Source organism: Corythoichthys intestinalis, chromosome 20 (assembly GCF_030265065.1).
Source record: "Corythoichthys intestinalis isolate RoL2023-P3 chromosome 20, ASM3026506v1, whole genome shotgun sequence".
Lineage (NCBI taxonomy): Eukaryota > Metazoa > Chordata > Actinopteri > Syngnathiformes > Syngnathidae > Corythoichthys > Corythoichthys intestinalis.
In genome coordinates this window covers 38,569,837-38,590,328 of record NC_080414.1, presented here as the reverse complement: position 1 = coordinate 38,590,328, position 20,492 = coordinate 38,569,837, and the positions used below count along the sequence as shown (strand labels likewise).

The window sequence follows — 20,492 nt, the reverse complement described above, 5'->3', positions numbered from 1 at the left end:
AGGTGGGGAAGAGTGCCAAAGTTAGCTTGGGCCATGATGACCTGAGCAAGCCTCCCTTAAAAGACTCTCGGTGGACTCCAACTGGACCGGAGCAGGGCTGGCTGGACCATATTCCCTCTACCAGACTGGCAAAGACCCCATCAGGCCAGGCTATTTATCCACCCAGCGACATACTGATTTCCTACTAAGAGTTGGTTGAATCTTCCTGATGATATCATGGAACAGAAGTTGTTACACAGCCGGCAGAATATACTACCAGTGCTTCGTCCTGGGACCAGGTAGCATCCTAAGATCCCTTATGAACTGAAAGTGAAACGGCTGACAGTGCACCCTAAAATCTCCAACCATCCCAGAAGCAGAGCTGCGATGTTTCACTCTCACTTAACTTCGTTCCCATGTATCACGATGTCCCGACATTGAGAAATCCTAAGCCTGGTCCTTTTCATTTGAAGCCATACTGGACCTTTGCTTCATCTGACCTACGACTACTTGGGGGAAGGGCATTCAGCCGTTAGCTCTGGAATTCGTTGCCATTTGACCTTAGGAAAACTGACTCTCTTCGCCATTTCAATCCAGATTTCAAACTAGCCTGGTCGGACTTGCTATCTTTTCTTCGTCTTTGGATTTGTCACCAGTTTTTCTTATGTTTTATTCTTTTGATCGTACATCTGGTAGGATGTTTTCATTTGATTACATGGTGATCCAGAGTGCCAGAAAGGCGTCTTCAAATGGAATCTGATTAGATTTATTCATGTTGGTAATGGTTTGCCTCTATGGGATTTGCTCATTTTGTTTTAGTAGGGTATAATAATGATGATGGATTTACAAGGAAATTAATACCTTTAAAATAATATTTTGGTTTTTAGTTTCCAAAGAGGGATCTTTCAATTTTGTTTGGATTTTTTATTTGACTTGCATATTGTTATATATTTGTGATGATCGTTTGGTTGTTTTCATTAGGAATGCTTTTTTGTTTTTACGTAACCTAGTGGTGTTATAGCTATAAGTTATATATAGCCATGCTTCGATTTGTAAGCATGGCTAAAAGAGGGAAATCATCATCATCATTATTATATACCTATGGGGGGTCGTGTTTTTTTTTTTTTTTTTTAAACTCTAAAAAGAAAAGGAAAAAAAATATATTTTTATGTTTTGTTAATTGATGGGTATTCAATTATCTACTGATATATGGATAGTTTTTTTTTGAAGGTTTGATGGATCTGTGCTATCTGTTCAACTGAAAGCATACAGATAATATGACACTACAAATTCAGGAATATTCAGATGAGTTAAAACTTTTGCAAGCATATTATTCTCCCAAATTTTAAATGGAAGGGGTTTAGTTTTTGTGTTATTAATATGGTACGAAGAAACCGGAGTTATTGCTCTCCCGGATGATAACAATTTGTCACATTATATGTTCCAGGAGTTTGGAGATAGATGCTGTTGGGAATCTCCAGGTGGTAAGATTGTATATATGATAAATTTAGATGATAAGTGATGGCAATTTTGCTATTTTCATGTCATTTTTGAGTCCGGTCAACACTGTTGGCAGTAAAATTTTAGTTCCTATTTGCGCATTAGTTCCTCCCAGGTTGTTGTGGTAGGATGTGTTTAAGTTGAACACGGGAGTTCTTGGCTCCCCACGATAGAAATAAAGACACAGAGTTATACTGTCCTGCCGTGTCGGTCATCATAGTAGAGAAGACTGAGTAAATGCACCACAACAATTAAACTGTGTAACCTGATCCACGCACAGCCTCAAAGCCCTGAAAAATAAGGGTTACACTTGTACCTGAGATTTTTTTAATGACTTTTTTTTTTTTTTTTTTTACTTTTGTACAGTATTCCATCCATATACTTGTATATTTTGAATCAAATGTTTTCATAAACAGAATTATTAATTGGTATAGCAATACACTTGTTCAATAAAATTTCTGCTCATGGTGTCATTGCTCAGTATTTTTTTTTTTTTTTTTTTCGGGTGTACTTGTGGTAATTGCCAGCAAATGCCTACAGCAGTTGAATGTGTTTGCTGCCATGAAATTGAAGAAGTAGTGACTGTACGTCAACAAGGAGAATAACACTTCAATCAAGTGCTGGCCTGCATCACCGACCATCTTGGACTCAATGCTGTGTGCCTGGACCCATATGGATTACAGGTGGCATGGATGACCTACAAGCAGCAGTACAAAGGCAAGGCATTCAATGGACCACAGGATGCCAAGTATAGGCATATTGCCTACAGACAACTGGTGCGCTGGTGCTGGAATTATCTTGGTCAGGAAAACCGTGTTGTGCTCCCAGCATGTGCAGTGTCTAGTATCAGGGCACATTTTCCACCACCAGGAGAAGAGGAGTCAGCTGTATTCAAAGGGTTTCGTGTTTCACAGAGAAATGTTCCAGAACTGTGATTTAGACTGGTTTTAGAGTGGTTAATGTGGAAATTATCATTACAAAATACAGTAATAAAAATAAACAAATGAGGACAACTGAATACAGGGAATATGATTCTTTATTTCCTGAGGAATCTAGTATGGTGCTCGGCAATAACAATTGACTTGTCCGGTCTGTTCACTGCTGCTGTAAGAAATTGTGGGTTCGAATAACACAATACCAGTTCTGTGCTTCTTTGGAATGTCAATCAGTTTCATCACCTCTGACAGGCAGTCATTCACATAGTCTACAAAAAAAAAAATATCGGGATGATAAATATTAGGACAACATATGGGTTATACTCAGTATGTAATGCATCTATGCATCTGCCTGGAATTATTTTTGTTTCATAACCTACCATAAGTTGCATCCACCAATATCTTTCTCAGAGAATATCCACCACTCTTATATTTGGCATAAACAATACAGTAGGAGTGTATTCCTTCCTTCGTCACTTTCTGTGGTCTCCCAGCATTTTCGTTATAATGCATAGCAGCGAGAATGATTCTGGAATTGAACAAAAAATGCCTTATTAAAAAATGTTCAAATTGTGATGAAATAGCATTTCTTTATACATATTTATATCTCAAAGTTCTACATTTCATCCATGTCAAAGTTTTCTTAAACACACCTTTTCATTCCTTTGTACGAGAAGTGGTACATCTTTGGAGCAAAGTGATTCACCACACTGTGAAAAGTTTCAATGCCACTGGTCTGTCCAAGGTGAGACATCTTCATGACATCGTTGACAAACATGGTCTTTGTCAGGAGTTCCACCACTGCGACGTTAACTTTAGTACCTTTAAATGAATTTACAAGGTATGACAATATTTTTTATTTTTCAGGGTAAACTAGCAGGCAACATCTAACAAAAAAATAAAATACCTGGTAATAGCCACGCTTTGTTTGTAGTAATTGGAGGATGCAAACAACTATCGTGCACGTTTTGCAGGTGGTCCACATATTGCCAGCCACTTCTGCTTCTTTTCCTCCGGTGTCTGGGAGGAAAGTGCACACCAGTACAAATGGCACTTCAAACTTTGTACCCAATCCTTCAGAATCGACATGCTCTTCTTTTTGGCCAAGGAGTCCAGTTTCTTGCACATACCTGTATATTTAATATATGAAAACTCATGAAGTGACGTGCATGACATATAAGACATAATCCCAAAACTAGCGTATTTATAAACATTGAAATAAACTAACCTTTAACAATGTGCCAACAATCATAATAATGGATGACTTGAGTCCAATTCTCCCTGATCCATTTCGCCACCTGGCGATGCCTGTCAGTGATGACAACTTTTACATTGAAGCCTTCCAACTCCTGACGGCATCTTTTCAGGCCCTCCAGTTCCATTCCATAGCTTCCCCCAGTCTCATTACTCTAAAGCAGCGGTCTCAAACCGACTCCACAAAGGGCCGCAGTGGGTCCTGGTTTTTGTTCCAACAGATCCAGCACAAACAGTTCAACCAATGAGGTTTCTACTAACATAAGCAGCACCTGATTGCAATCAACTGATTACACTTGTAAGAAACCAGATTGGTGAAAAGGTATTTGTCTCGTTTGGTTGGAATGAAATCCAGTACCCCCTGCGGCCCTTTGAGGACCGGTTTGAGACCACTGCTCTAAAGGATAAGTGTAATACGTGTCTTAAGCCAAACAATTGTCATTTAATTAAGCCGCATATAATTTACAAAGCAGTTCACTCGCTGTGGGCTAGTCACACAAGGTTACAAATACCTGCACCAGATGAACAGTTAGCACCTTGTTGAGATCCAGTTCCATCAAATTATAACTCCCGTACTTGGCACAGTGACCCATGGAGTCACATCTTCCATCTCCTCCAAGGACCAGTTCCTTCTCCTTAATGGACCCCAAAAGAGCAGACTGCTTCTTTGTCCATGTGGTTGTCAGTGCTTCATGGATATACGTGGCCTGGTGGTGGAAGTATGCCCACTTATTGTGGCACTGAATATTCAGGAATCTGAAAACATAACCAATACATGTTGATTTTTCAATTCACAGCCCGCGTGTCAGAGCAAAAAGTGTAACATTATATGCATAAGTCATAAATAAATTTAACTTGCTCCATTTGGCCTTCATAACAATTCAACCTGATGTTTACCTGAATATTCTTAAAGCCTTGCTTGGCAAACTTCCAGTAAACAGGATTGCTGAGCTGAGAAGCACGTTTAGTACAGGCAGGTTTCTAACAAAGGGGCTGATTACACCACTGATGCTTGAAATTTACTTCCAGAACAATTTGTCTCATGCCAATAGTACTCATCGTTGATATGAATAGCATCGATTGGGGCTTGCCTCGAGCCAAAAGCTAACGTCACTAACTTCTACTGTTCATTCCAAAACATGATCAGGGACTCGTCAAAACGTTTCTTTTATCCCAGGCAATAGTAGATGGTTTATTTACCTGACTTGTTTCGGCGAACACTTCCACCTTCGAAAAGTTTTGACGAATTTATAAGTGTTTCGGCGAAGCGGAAGTGTTCGCCGAAACATGTAAATAAACCACCTACTTTTGCCTGGGATAAAAGAAAAGTTGACGAATTTAAAGTGTAGGCAAAATGAACTCAATACAACTATAATCGGGGATTGCCTCGAGTTAGCTTTCGCCCAACGTTGCTAGCTTCTACTGTACAATGCACAACACGATTGGGGTTTTGCCTCGAGTTAGCTTTCGGCTAACGTCGCTACCTTATGCTGTTCATTCCAAAACATGATCAGGGATTCGTCAAAACGTTTCTTTTATCCCAGGCAATAGTAGATGGTTTATTTACCTGACTAATTTCGGCGAACACGTCCACCTTCTAAAAGTTTTGACGAATTTATAAGTGTTTCGGCGAAGCGGAAGTGTTCGCCGAAACATGTAAATAAACCACCTACTTTTGCCTGGGATAAAAGAAAAGTTGACGAATTTAAAGTGTAGGCAAAATGAACTCAATACAACTATAATCGGGGATTGCCTCGAGTTAGCTTTCGGCTAACGTCGCTACCTTATGCTGTTCATTCCAAACAGTTGGCGCCTGCACTGCTTTGACAAAGTAATCATTCCACAACAGTTGGCAGCTCTGCTAGATAAAGTAATCAGTCATCTATCCAAAAATCACACTTACTTTTTTGCAAATCCTTGATCATAAGCAGTCCGGTTAAGGAAGCAGGCATCTTCAAAGTGTTTGTAGCAGATAACACTACTCGATGATGGCGTGAAATTCATTCGCTTCGTGCGAACGAAAGATGTCCATTTATGTGCCCTGGTATCCTTTGGCCACTCAAACAACTTTTCGTTAGAGTGAGAACAAAACATCGCCACACACCGCCGTGGCATCTTACCGAGAAGCAATGCAACAAACAATACTGTGTGTATGGCGGACTTCCCCCACAGTTCTCGGTGTGACGTCAATTCCGAAGATTGCAGAAAAAAAGCATTTTCGGTGTCAAGGGCGTTGCTATGGGTTAAACAAAGAATCTGGAAGGGTTGCGTTAAAAAAAAAAAAAAAAGAAAATATGCTTATAATTGTTTAGCCATTGATATTATTCAAAAACATGGTTGGCCAACCTTACTTCACATTAGTGCTTTAATTGATTATGATTTGATGTTTTTCTATTGCATTCTGTGTTTTTTAGTTGAACAGATTACAGCACAAAAGAGGGCGGTGTCAGTGTTTGATATAGTATTAGATATTGATGATTAAGTCTTGTTTTCTGAACTGCATTCTCGAGGACTGGGCACTGCATTAAGGATTGCGATTATTGATTTCTTCAAAACAATTTGACGAAAAGGATTAGTTTCAACCTGAGTCATGGAATATTAACGTAAGATTGACCCTTTTCATGGACCGAACCCTTTTTTAACTTTGCACACCTGTTTGGGACAGACTGTGGGAATTCCTGTGTGCTCACCCTTGGGAAATGGGAATGTGTTTTGCTTTCTGGACTCAGATATTATGGTTTATTTTTAATTGTTTATATTTTACGTTTTTCATTTCTTTGTTTTACCGTTTTTGTCTCGTCACCTCTCGTGTGGTTTGTGATGTATTTGTTCTTTGAGTTTACTTGGGTTTTGTTGTTGTTTGTTTTTTGTTGATTTTTTTAGTTGGGTGGATTCAATTTTCTATTTGAATCCAAAAGAGGGAATTGTAGGAATATAGTTCCATTTATTCACAATAATCATATGTGGACATTGCATTCGCCATCATAAGACAATGTATGCCTTCGAGTAGCGGCACTTCTGGAAAATATTAGCTAGTCCCTGTCCCCAAGCGAGAGGGAAGAAAAAGAGTCCGAGGAGAGAGGAAGAGACTTTTGCTCTTTTCGTCCTGTCTCGGTACCATGTCCCGTGTTTTCTGTCTGTGTGTCTTTCAGTGTAAATTCTTTTTTCTTTTTTATTTCCGAATTCTATGTCATCATCTCCTGTTCTTTATAAGAATAAAACAACCTGTAACAAGGATAAATTGACTATTTTCCTTCAATCCATAGCCCGTTGAAACAGAGCAGGAGCAGATGTGATGCCAAAAGGTAATCTGCACTATCTGAAAAGTCCCTTGTGTGTGTTAATTGTCAGCCACTCCCATGATTCTTTGCCCACATGCATCTGCAGATAAGCTTGGTTGAGGTCAATTTGGTGAATTTTGACCCCTGCTAAGACTTACAAACAAATCATCGATCAATGGAAGTGGGTACTGCTCCACACAAAGCACCGGATTCAAAGTCACTTTAAAATCGCCACATGTGCGAATTCCGCCATTCTTTTTCAGAACCGGCACAATTGGTGTCGCCTATTCGCTGGTGGTGACCGGTTCCAAAAAAACACTTTTGACCAACGCATCCAGGTCAGCCTCGACTTTGTCACGAATTGCATATGGCACTGTCCTAGCCTTCATAAACTCAGGTTTGCTTCCTGGTTTAATGTGCAATTTCACTGCAATGTCCGTTATGCTGCCCAATTCCTCACAAAAAAACTCTTAATTCTTTCCCAGGATGACTTGTCATTGTGAAGAATAGTCTGAGAGCCACTGAACTTCTTGCCAATTTACACGCAGTGTATTAATCCACAGTCGTCCCATGATGGAAGCAGAATTCCCTTTTTTGACATACACTGGAAGTTTAGCAGTTTGATCATTGCATTGCACAGTAATGTCAGTCATTCCTTTCATGTGCACTTTGTGTCCAGTGTACGCTTTGAACAGTGTCTGACGGTCTTAATGGAAGGTGTCTCAAACACTGTTTATAGACTTGGTAAGACACAAGCGATCCCTGTGATCCAGTGTCTATTTACATTTTGACTGGGTGACCCTCTAACTTTGGTGTGACCCAGTAACACCCTGACTTCCCGTCCACGCTCATTACATGCACGGTGTGCACATCACTTTCGTCTTCGGAAGTAAAGGCACTCTCTACTGCTTTGACATATTTCTTTGTTTCCTTCTTGTCATTCATTTCCTTATCTTTGTCCGTGCTTTTTTTTTTCCGACATGCACGCTCAACATGACCCTTCTTCCCAACAATTACGACAGTTCATTTCTTTGCACCAGCATGTGGAGGAAAGGTGCCCTGTTTTACCGCACCTAAAACAGGGACCAGCAACATCGCTTTGGGTACTTGCTACTTGGTGTACTCTGCTCGTCATGTTCAGTTGTTGAGCCTCCTTTGAAGCCATTTCCATTGCCACACTTAGATCAAAGGCTTTCTTTAATGTCAGTCCACTTTCTGAGAGTAACTTCTTTTGTGCTGCTTCATTTCTCAGTCCACATACCAATCTGTCTCTTAATGTGTCTTCTAAAACATCACCAAACTCACAATGTTCAGCCAGCTTCCGCAGCGCTGCTACAAACATAGTGACAGATTCCCCCTCTTCCTGATTTCTCCTGTGAAATCGGAATCTCTCTGCAATCACAAGGGGCTTGGGTGAAAAATGTCCATTAAGGGTTTCCACGATTTCCCTGTACAATTTACTGCCAGGTTTATCGGCTGAAGTTTCTCAGTAAATTGAAAGTCTTTGGCCCAATAACGCTCAAAAACATGGGCACCACTTTCTCTTCCGCTATTGCGTTAGCTTCCACGGAATAGCCAAACCGCTCCGTGTACGAGCTCCACTGTTCCACAAGCTCATCAGAAGGAGCAACAGAGCTGATAACTCCCGGCATAGCGCCTGGTTATACAGCACCTTCACGCTCCTTTTGAAATCTCCGCTCGTCCTCCTCCTCACGAAGTCACGACGTGGAAGCTGAGGTTGGCGCCGTCTGTCCCCTGGAGCACCGCGACCCGCAACAAACTCAAAAAACAGCACGTCCGAGCTGACGCAAGTCCAGACGTCCTCGTCGCCACTTTTGTTATGTACTTCCTTAATCTAAGTACATGTAAGGCCGAGACTAGAATGGAACAACACTTCTTTATTCAGTGTGCTTCTCAGCATATGTGTCACCGACACATCACAGAGATTCCTTTTCATACTGTAATACCACACCCACAGGAAGTGCACACTATGGCAACAGCAGTGTGACATAAATATGTCACATTTAGTACATATTTTGACCGATAGTTGGCGCCATGTTTTGCGGGCTCGGAGTGATGCCGTAATTGGGACGTTTCCAATTGTGTACAACAATTGTGTATTGCTGCCTAAACTCGCTAAGTAAAACGCTATGATGTGCTGCTTTTGGATGCGATGTCCAGTCAAAAGGAAACAAGGGGAGTTGAGTCTCCACAGATTTCCTATTGACAGTGTTAATATCTAGTTGTCTAGTCTCTTCATCACTAGTCACCCGGTGTCCCCTTTCCCCCCTCCCCTCTGGGGAGGGGCTATTTTTCAGCTGCAGCCTCCTGACTGTCCGGACCCCTGGCTGGATAGACGTCCTCGCTGCTACCCCCGTCTCATCTGACTAGAGGGACTTCTTCTTGCTCCTTTACTCCACTGTATTTTTACGGACTATAATTTCGCTTGCTAATTCCCATTAGCCGTTCTGGGGTTCCTGTCTATCCGTCCTGGGAGTGGATCTCTCCTGACTGTGGTACTCCCCAAGGTTTCTCATTTTTCTCCCAATTGACTTTGGAGTTTTTGGAGTTTTTCCTTGCCGGCATGGAGGGTCTTAAGGATAGGGGATACCCAGGACTTGAATTGCATCTATTGATCTTTGTTGCATCTATTCATCTTTGTTGCTTCATTTCTAATTTCATATTGCCTCTGTTAAGCCCTTTGAGACTTCTGTTGTGATTGAGGGCTATACAAATAAAATTGAATTGAATTGAATTGAATTGAAAAGGTTTGGGAAAATGCCTGCAGACAAAACTTCCCAAAGACCCTAGGCTTTGTTCTCGCCATTTTTCTCCTACTGCGTTCGAGGCTTTTAGTCGACGACAAGTTATGAAAGAGCTCACCGGAGCGGCTGGATATAAGCGGAGACTAAAATCAAATGCTGTTCCAACTATTTTCCCTCACAAGAAGCCTCGACGTGCTCGGATAGCGAGTGAAATGCGCGCAATAAAGCGCCAAAGACAAACTGCAGGCCGCTCTCTTAAGCAGGCAAGCCGCTGCTGTCGCTAGAGCGATAGGTGAACATTCTGGCGTACCGCTAGTCACAGAGGAAGCTAATAATTCACCTCTACTGTCACTTCATCAGCAGTGTTGGGAGTAACGCCGTTATAAATAACGCCGTTACGTAACGGCGTTATTTTTTCAGTAACGGGGTAATCTGACTAATTACTTTTTCTGCCGTTACAACGCCGTTACCGTTACTCACGGTCAAAAGTGGTGCATTACTTACTCTAAATAAATTGAAGAAACTACCAGCCGTGTCGAGTCGACTCTCTGCTCTGTTGATTTGTCATCCAAAACTTGGGGTGCATTCAGGTTCGAGAATAGCGCACGTACTTCTGACTCCAAGCTGTTCGTCCCTGCTCATTCAATTAGACAATGCTTTCCAAAGTTTGGTAACGTTTCTCTGTTTGCTACACCTGATGCTAGCCTCGTTCCCATCTCCCACTGTCAGCCAGCAATAATTCTGCTTCCATCTTGAGGACGGCAGACGCTTTGAAGGGGACGTGAACTGTCGGGAAACGGGCCTACCTGAATGCAGCCCCTCAAGAGATGCGATGGAAGTGATTGTGATTGGCTGAGGGTTAGAGTCATGTGTCTTTGTAGGCCAATCAGAGCCGGTGATTTCACAAGCAACCCGGAACAGCGCGTGCGGCAAACACACACACACAAAACAGATGCACAGGGTCGGGAAGGCAGAGCATTCAGAAGAAAAATTGTCCTTTAAGAGGTCGAGATATAGACACTATTTCAAGTTTGTCGAAATTAAAGGAAAGAACCTGCATGAAATGTGTAATTTATGTCCCGGGGCAAAGCTTTTGTCGACATCTGTGGTAAGCAATTCAAATCTGCTGAAGCACCTAACAAGTTAACTACCTGTCTGTTCTTCTCTATTCCACTGACTCGAATACTGCTCAGAAAATTTCAAACTCTTTGACATACAAGTTCTTTTTAAAGTAACGGAAATAGTTACTTTCCCTGGTAACTAGTTACTTTTACTATAGAGTAATTCAGTTACTAACACAGTTACTTTTTGGAAGAAGTAGTGAGTAATGTAACTAATTACTTTTTTAAAGTAACGTGGCCAACACTGTTCATCAGGCAGTAGGTGTGTCTGTTCAGTATTCACCTAATATGAGTGATGCTGCCACTCAAACTGATCCAGACACTTCCGATGCAGCGATACAGTGGCCATCTGATGCGCGTCAAGCACTTAATAGGCTATAGACCACCCTTACGTAGCTAAATGTGAGTTGGATTTGCAAGACATGGAGGACACTCGATCCAGATGACGAATTTAATGAGGACAGTCAGCCACGACACAACTCCGATTCTGACTATCACACGTGTGCATCAGGGGTCTCGTTAACTGAATATTTTCCGTCGTTGACCGTTTTTTTACAAGGGTGACGGAAAAAACTGAAGTCCATCTGTCATTTTGACAGGTTGCAATTCACACCCCAGACCACAGGGTGGCGAGTGAGCATATTAATTAGCTATTGTCTCTCTTGATGCATGACGTCGTTGGCCTTACTCGGAAAATGTTAAGGCAACTGAGTGTCCGAAGTTTCTTCAAAAAGCCCCAGTACGACGACAGTGGTGTTGATAAAAGAGGTGAAAAAAGAGGGACTGATGCAGTTGAGGATGACATCGAATCAAGTGAATCGCCGGTTCACTCCTCACTGCGGCGAGCAGTTGAAAACGCAGCCAATTAGCAAGAGGGGCAGAATTGGTAACACGGTGAAAGCGGCACAAAGCCAAAAAAGCGGACCAGACTAGCCAGAGCCTGAAATTATTTCAAGGAAAATATGGAGGGTGCCACCACTGTGTGTACTCTTTTTACTAAGCTGAGCTCGCATACCACGGTAGCACGTCGGCTATGAACGAACACTTGACGCGCCGTCACCGAGGTGTATTTCGGAAGACAACAAGAAACAACAAGCTAGCGGATTGTAAGTCCATACAACTTTCTAACGATTTTTTTAAAAAATGGAAGTTGCCTTTATGTGCGTCGTATCAACGTGCATTTTTATTTAATAATAATAATAAATTAAAATATATATATATATATAATGGAGTTATATAATATTTTATTATTATTAAATGTATTAGGGTCATGGAAGGTCCCACTTGGGGGAAAAAAAAAAAATATATATATATATATATATATATATCCTGTATATACATAATATAATAAAAATATATATGGAAACACAGCACTGGCCTGCTTACTGTATCCATGACTGCACTAATGTTAGTTACTTTATATTATAAAGTATTATTGTATTATTGTGTATATACATATAGTGACTGCACCAAGATAGAGTCATTTTAAAAATTTAAGTGATGGGTAAAAATAGATTATGACCGGATTTTTATGACCCTGTCAGTAAAAAAAAAAAACAGACAACGAAAAAGTCTAGCGCAACCTCTGGTGTGCATTCATAGTTTTATTACCTTCACTGAGAGTTTATAAAGTCAATAGTCATGAAAATAAAAATGAATGAATGACAAGAAGTGTTCAAACTTTTGGCCTGTACTGTATGTAAAGCACACGACAGATCTGGATGCTAACAATCTACATAATTATATTGGAATAAGTTTGATCACGCAATAGCTCACCTTGAAGATCTGCTAATAAAAAACTGAGTTCTCAACAGCATACACTCTCGCTCCGTTGTCATTGAGACACACTTGTTAGTACATCACCAGTTTTGCTCAACCCTTGTCTTATCAGGTATTTCCTGCTCTGGATTTTGCCTTTGCTGCTCGTCTTGGGAACGACCGACAGTGCTGTCCTGCTCTTCACTTTTCCGATCTGGTTCAAATTGGAAGAGCAGAACCGACGACATGTTGGGGTAGCTAATGAGTGACACGCTGGTAGTTCAGCAATGGGCCCGTTGACGTCACCGCGCTGTGACGTCAACAAGAATGGCAACCTATCACTTAAAACAATTTTACAAATTTTATCAAAACAAAAACATTAAGAGGGGTTTTAATATCAAATTAATTATAACTCATACTAACATTTATCTTTTAAGAATTACTTGTCTTAAAGATCGAGGATCCCTTTAAGACACTGAATTTGTTCTTATTATCACTGTGACGGCGACGCACATTGTATGCCTTCTCTTCAGTGCGCCGTTTTGCCTACTTGCTTTACAGTAGTTGATAGTTTGCGGCACTTTACCTTCCTTTGCCCTTTCAAAATAAAAGCATGAACTCTCAAAAACGGAAATCAAATACAAACACGTAAAATTATGAACAAAGTCATTTACAGTCGTCATTGAAAATACTGCAACCAATTTTGATCATTGCCTCGTGGTTGAATTCAAGTCCGGTTCAGCTTTGCAGAAGTTATCACACTCGCTGCCATACACTTACACTTCTGTTGCTAAATTTTGTATTGAAAACTTGTCAGACATACAGTATACACATCTATGATTTGTGGTTCAAAAACTCGGTCATTAACGGCAGAATCCAGAAATGTTGCTAGATTGTCTGGAAAGCAATATGTGGAGATTCTTCAGGAGAAGATGGAGCAGATGAGTCAATCAGTACCAGAAATTCATCGTCTTGTTTCGTCCAGTACTGCTTCAGGCACAGCAAACCCCTCAACACCAACATCCAACATAGCAGATAACCGAACCAATTCTCTATGTAAGTCTGAACATAATGAAAATAATTCACTTCATAACGGTAGGGTCAATTTTATCCTTACAACATATGGGGAGACAATCCAAATTACCGTACCTATATAACCAAAGTAATTATGTAATGCAAATAAGGTTGCTTAAAAGTTGGTGGGGACAATTTCAGCATCCTAAAAAGTTGCTAGCGTTATGTCCCTACCATCCCCATGCAAACCTACGCATTTGCTGTGAAGGCATTCAATACAGTATCTGGGTCACTCTGCCTACTGACATTAGTCCAACAAATATTACTGTCATCCTTAACATATGCGTCACAACAGAGATCCCTGTATGATCTTTTATAAACAATTTTTGGCCTGGCTTTTGGGACTATTGACTTTTTGGAAATTGTGACTAAGTTATGGTCGCTAAAACCAATGGGAACAGATATGGATTTTGAACAGAGCTCCACACCATTAGTGTAAATGTGATGGTTGCATGAGGATGATATACTCCCATTCTTATTGGTGATTACTCTGGTTAATTGATTAATGACTTGAACACGATTGCAGACATTGATGGTATCAATAATTTTCTTTTTCAAAGGACAACTTAAAACCATAAAATTAATGTTCAGATCTCCCATTACATAGATTTCACGGTTTTCATTGCATGCCTTTTCAAACATATCACACAAGTTGTCAAGATACTGACAGCTAGAACTTGGCGGCCTATAGCAGCACCCCAGCAATATACTGTAGGTTTGAGGTGGGGTCAGTGAACCTGTGACCATAACATTTCAATATCACATGACATAAGATCACTTATGATTTTAACAGGAATGTGGCTCTGAATGTACATTCCCACACCACCACCATATATATCTCTGCCCTTTCTATAAATGCTGTATCCTTGTATATCCACTGTAGCAGCAGTGAATGTCTTATCAAGGTGAATTTCCGAGATGGCTGACATGTGAAAATTGGTTCTCAATCTCTAGAACTTTATTTCTCAAGCTCCATATGTTTAGATGAAGGCCCTGTGTCCCAACCGGCCAGACGGGCATAGAGTTGAGACTTGAGGAAGCGCGGGTAGCTGTCAGCCTCCATCCGTCTGAAGATCTGATTCTGTGCCATCTGGAAAGAGGTGGGCTCAACACCCAGACGCACGCCGCCGTCGGTCGCATCCAGGACATTCCAGCCCACGTCCACCTAGAGAACGAGTTGACGCATCAATCGTGGCACGACTCGAACCGGGTGTCCGACGTCGGCTACCTGTCGGGAGGCGCCGCGCGAGACGAATTCCTCATAAATTTTGGTGGCTCGGTCGGCCATCTCGCTGCGGGAGCACGTCGCCTTGAATTTCTCCACAGCCAACCAGAAGTCCAAATTGTCCTCATTGTATTCTGACCTCAGAAAGTGGCGGAATACTGCCAAACCGTCTGAGACGAGACAAGAAAGTTGCAACGGCGGTGCAACACATCAGTGTGCGTTAGGCCTGCGACATTATATCAAAATGGTGATACATCGCGATACTTTGTATCACAAAAGGTGATCGATATGCTCCCGCCAAGAATTGATATACAGCGGTACCTCGGGATACGAAAGCTTCGGTACTCGGAAAGTTCCATTTTACAAAAAGTTTTTCGCTTCATAATATGAAAAAACTTACGAAAGATGATATGCACTATAAAAGATACAGAATTTCTGCTGGCAGAAAAATCTAAAAGTACTGTCCTCGCTAAGATGTCGGTGCTCAGTCTGAGCTTAAAGGATGATGCCAGACATCTGTGTGTTTTGCTGCCTTTATTGAGCTGTTCCTGACATCGACAATTCGCTGAATGAAACTATAAATGAAAACAAAATAATCCACGTAAATCCGCAATTATAATTAGCTGCAATAACATCTACACAAATGCTTAGCATGCATTAACTAGTGTCCGCACATTGCCCAAAAAAACGACGTCACTCGTTGTACATGTCCAATGACGAGTGAAAATGCAACAAATGATACAAAACGTGGTAGATGTTGTACAAGCACGAAAATGCAGGCGTAGGCTTGAAGCCTCTTTTTATTCACTCAGCCATGTGACTTCCTCACGTGCGTCAACGAGTTCTTCACGTGCGGACGTTTAAAGCACTACCTACTCTGAGTGGCATGCGCCAAAATAAAAGGATGGCTGATGATGTCTCCACACATTTTGTCTCTCCTTTTTACACCCACACACGGTCTTGCTACATTGGTACTACTTTTGCTTTCAGACATCGCCTCGCTCGAAAGGTAATGTAGCTGTCGCAATACAAGGAGTTGGAATTTGTTAAGTGTTTTGCATCCACATTGTTTTTGTTTTCTACCTGTGTCGCAATACTGCCATCTTATGATGAAATATGTTATAGTGAATACGTAAAGTTCACGTGTTGTTTTGCGTGTACCGCGAGAAGAGAGAAAGAGCGCGAACTCACGGACAGAAAGAAAAGAAAAGATGGAGGACGCTAACGAGAGAATACAGACTCACGAAGAAATTTTACAGCTCTCTTATGTTTGGACAGAAGGCGCACACGTTTTTCACGGTGTTGCTCGCACAGCAAAAGGAGGAAATAAAGTCAGGCGAAATACATCAGTCGATTCGTGGCCATTTTCTGTTCCACTCAAATAGTTTGAGAGCCGTTACAGGTATGGTTCCACATTTTCCTGTTTTTTTTGGGCATTATTTTCTATTATAGTTAAATCGTGACCAAGTGATCCAACCCTTTATTAGTTTAACACTTTACTAACGTATTGCCATTAGTGACTCTCAATCTCAACACTGTTCTCTTTTGAGTCAAGGAATAGTGCACAAACAATAACACATCTAAATGACAAGTATACCATCTACTGGCGAACTCCCGTATCACAACTAACACAATAATTTCCACTATCACAATTATCTACTTCATTTAAGGCTTTAACAGTTAGGTTTGGTTCGGTTAGGTTTATTGAATGATTCAAATGTATTTGATTTGGCTTTAATTTCAATCTAGTTTGACCCTTTTATAAAATTCAATGTGGTGTTTTCATAGTACTTGGAACAAATTAGGTCATTTACACATAAAACACAGTTGATTATACGCAGAGGCGTAGCGTCCCATTAGGCATACGCAGGCAATTGCCTAGGGATCCGAGCCAGCAGGGGCCCCCAGAGGGCCAACAGATTTGGCACACAAAGATTTAGTACACTCAGCTTCAAGTGATTCAATACCATGGAATCATTTGGAGGATTATCCAACAATTCTGTTATCAGTCCCAATTAGCATACATGTTTAAGCAAGTCCAATCAGTTTTAACACTGCATGTACGCGCAAAGAGTGATTCACCAAGAACTTAATGAAAAGTCCTTGCAGTAATATTTTATGTTGGTTTTCACAGGCCACTTCATTATTCAGGTGACTACTTAAAGAAATGGTGATTTTTCCAAGAAAGTCTATTAATGGGTCTATCGAATTCCTCGTTGAATACTCTATAAGAAAAATATAACATATATGCATCTAAAATAATCCTAAACGATTTTATTAGCAATTTTAATACTCCTTTTAGCAAGGTTCCTTGGGTATGCAGTATGCCGCTGCGTACGTTCCCATAGCAACCAGTCCTGTTATTGTCCTACGTCACAAGCGCTGCATATTCTGAGAACGAGAATAGGCGTAAGCGTAAGGTGCGCATTTCGAGCAGAGGACGGCCACCCCACCTGTTAGAGGATTAATCTGTGCGTCCATGAACGAATGTAAGTATTTCCTCTTCATGCCATAAAGTTCTTATGATAAGTTAGAGCCGTTATCAGCGCAACCGTTTCGTGTTTTTCCTGTTACGTCGGCTGGTTGATCCCACTCGTTCTTGCTGCATCGAGGAGAGCGTTCTTTACATTATACTCGCATTGCACATTTGCTTTAAGAGGGAAGGTGTTAGTTTAGCATCTTAAAATGATGTTGTACATCCATATGAGTGTAAAGTGTTTAATTTTCGCCACTTTTATGGCCAAGATGACCGCACGCAGCGCGCACTCGAATCCCCCCCCACCACCACCTTCGTGTTCATTTTACTGCGCGAATATGTATGCGTGTCACGTGACTCAGAGTGAGAGTGGGTGGCGATCGGGCCTTTTTTTAATTGGCAAAATGAAGAGAAGTTATCTGTCTGGAAATGAAAAAAAAAAAAAAGCAGAAGAGGAGAAAAGGAAGCAAGACAGCGGTGAGTGTACTATGTTACTTTAGTTTTATGTCCTAATGCAGTAAAAGCACTTTGAGTGTTTTAAAAAGCACTCTATGAGACTGAGGCGTTATTATACTTTTATTAAATATGCTATTGCTCCAAGTCCAACTGTCCCCCTTACTTGCACACGCTCAAAGGGCCCCATGTTGCTTGTTGCCTGGGGCCCCCTGGGACCCTTGCTACGCCTCTGATTATACGCAAGCCACTCGGAAGAAATTCATTTCGTATCATGAGGTACCACTGTCATCGTTTTAAAACAGTGTCGCTGTTTAAAAAAAGAAAGCACTGGTTGGTATCAAAAGTTTCTACGACTGTAGAATAAGCATCCAATTCATCTTGACAGGGCGAACAAACAAGGGTCACTTCCTATCTATCTTGTAGGCATTTACAAGTCGCTTCCTATTGATTTTGCGTCACTTCCTATTCATTTTGGCACATTCTCCGGTCACTTCCTGTTCAATGAATAAAAATCCAAAGAAAGTGATATGTAAATGCCCTTAAATCAACAAGAGGCGACCCTGAAATGCCCCATTATCAACAGAAGGGACCAAAAATAAACAGCAAATGACCTTTAATGCCCCCAAAATAACTCATTGGATGCCAGTGACAGCCATAGTATATGTCCAATTTATTTTGATTGGGAGGGGTAATGAAATGGGTCACTTCTTGTGTGTTTTGGGGGCATTTATCGGCCATTTTCTGTTCATTTCAGGGCATTTACGAGTCACTTCCTGTTCATTTGGAGTCTTTTCCTATTAATTTTCGGATCATCCTGGGTCACTTCGTGTTCTGTGACCAAAAATCAACATGAAGTGACCGGAAATCAACAAGAAATGACCTGGCATACCCCAAAATGAACCTATTGACGGCCCGAGACGTCCAATCTGTTTGATGTGGGAGGGCTAGCAGCAAATGAACGAATCTTCAAACGGATTGGACTGAAAAACTTGGATGAAAAAAGCTTGTTTTTCTGTGTGTTATTGTATTGTAGCATGTCGTAGAATAATTCCGTCTCATCACCATATGGTGAGAAAATCATCATCGTAAGCCTTGTGTCGTATCGTGAGGTACCCTCCCCTAGTGTCTGTCTGGCCCATCCCTCCCTTTGCTTGAATGGATTTCTCCCAGCAGCACTTACACTGATTGCTCAACAGAGCCTCCAGACTCTCGGCCCACATCAGCACCTCTCTCGCAGATGGTCTGAGAGAAGAAGACACGGTGTCAGGGGACATAGGAAGAAGATTAAAACCAGCGAGAACCTTCTCAAAGCATGCCAGAAGCGGAAAATACTTCCTCAAACTAGCCCAGAAACCTTTGAAATGACACCAGCAAACATAAGCTACTTTCTATTTTGAGCTACAAAGAGAAGCCAGGACTTCTGGAAGCATCTTAACTTTCTGGAGGTTGTGGAGGCATCTCGAGTTTCTGCAATGTCTGAGGCGCCTCTTTCATTTCTGGAGGTGGGGGAGGCTTCTCACCTTTGTGACGTTTTGAAGGAGCTTCTGGAATTTGGAAGAAGCATCTCTAAAATGGAGGTCGACCGATATTGGATTTAAATTTTCAGCCATTTGCCGATGTCTAAAGCTCATTTTGTAAATTGATATTTGAATTGTTTTAGAAAGCGCACAATGTAAGACTTGCACTTAACAAATTGGCCGTTTTCATTTGCCCTGAAAAAAAATAAATAAATAAAATAAATAAATAAATAAATAAAATAATCCTTTGCAAAACAATAGGGCCTTCGTACGCTTAGTGCTCGGGCCCTAAAAATACTGTCGTGTCATGTAATTGAAACATGAACACACGGTTTACAGCATTTGTCTTGTTGCTTTAATGTTGGTAACCCACAATGCATTGCTAACTCCAGTAATAAACTGTTTAACAAAAAACGGTATTTCAGTGTTCAAAATTGGCTGTAAATTTACAGAATTTTTTTACAGTGTATGGCTACGCCAACTTTAAAAAACTGTCTGACTGATGTTTACCCTCTCAAGCAAAAAATACATTGTTACGAATCTCAAAGGATTCAAGACAGCAAGAGAAGCAAAACAAGGATATGCATTCATTTGGCGTGGTTGTTCTATGTTATTTAGCATGTGGATCAATTGACAAAGATAAAGTCTTTACACGTGTGTATATTTAGTCAATATTTAAAAAAGAATGGATAGAGCAATTAAATTGTCTTTGTGGATGCTGTCAATGTGTTACCAAATGATATATTTCTTTGTCAGTGTGCTTATACATTAAGAAAAGTAACCCTCTCTCTCTCACTTGGGTCATGGTGACACATACTAACTTGGACCTCGTATCACGGCTCTTTTAATCGTCATTACTAAATGTTGGCATTATTACATTTAAAACATTTTGCATTAAAATTAAAAACTAGGCCTGCAAGCAGGACTGAACGGGCCCTCGCACTTTGGCGCAACTCGGACGTCACGCAGGTCGGGGTGGTGGCAGACAGCCCCCCTCTAATCATCTCATGAGAACCTTACATGCTTTAAAGTCGCTTCTTTTTTTGGGATGAGAAATTGTTATGAGTTTTCGTGCATGCAATGGCCACAAATTCTGCTGCCACTAGTTGGCGCTACAGAGTCGATGCAAATGACCACTACTGGACTCTTCA

The 20,492-nt window shown here is 41.1% G+C and overlaps 1 protein-coding gene and 1 long non-coding RNA gene across 2 annotated transcripts; both read right to left on the bottom strand.

Moving 5' to 3' along the window:
- Nucleotides 1-1,842: 1,842 nt before the first annotated feature.
- On the bottom strand, nucleotides 1,843-10,511 carry LOC130909025 (uncharacterized). The gene is made up of 6 exons (XR_009061684.1): nucleotides 4,181-10,511; nucleotides 3,643-3,823; nucleotides 3,322-3,544; nucleotides 3,068-3,236; nucleotides 2,795-2,943; nucleotides 1,843-2,683 (listed from the first exon to the last, which is right to left on the bottom strand). It is a non-coding gene; the product is annotated as an uncharacterized LOC130909025 (long non-coding RNA).
- Nucleotides 10,512-14,625: 4,114 nt separating this feature from the next.
- Nucleotides 14,626-19,388, bottom strand: LOC130908550 (regulator of G-protein signaling 8-like). The gene is made up of 4 exons (XM_057824093.1): nucleotides 19,345-19,388; nucleotides 19,005-19,066; nucleotides 14,896-15,062; nucleotides 14,626-14,832 (listed from the first exon to the last, which is right to left on the bottom strand). Exons 1-4 carry the CDS (start codon nucleotides 19,386-19,388, stop codon nucleotides 14,626-14,628), a joined length of 480 nt encoding a protein of 159 aa, XP_057680076.1.
- Between the last annotated feature and the right edge of the window lie 1,104 nt (nucleotides 19,389-20,492).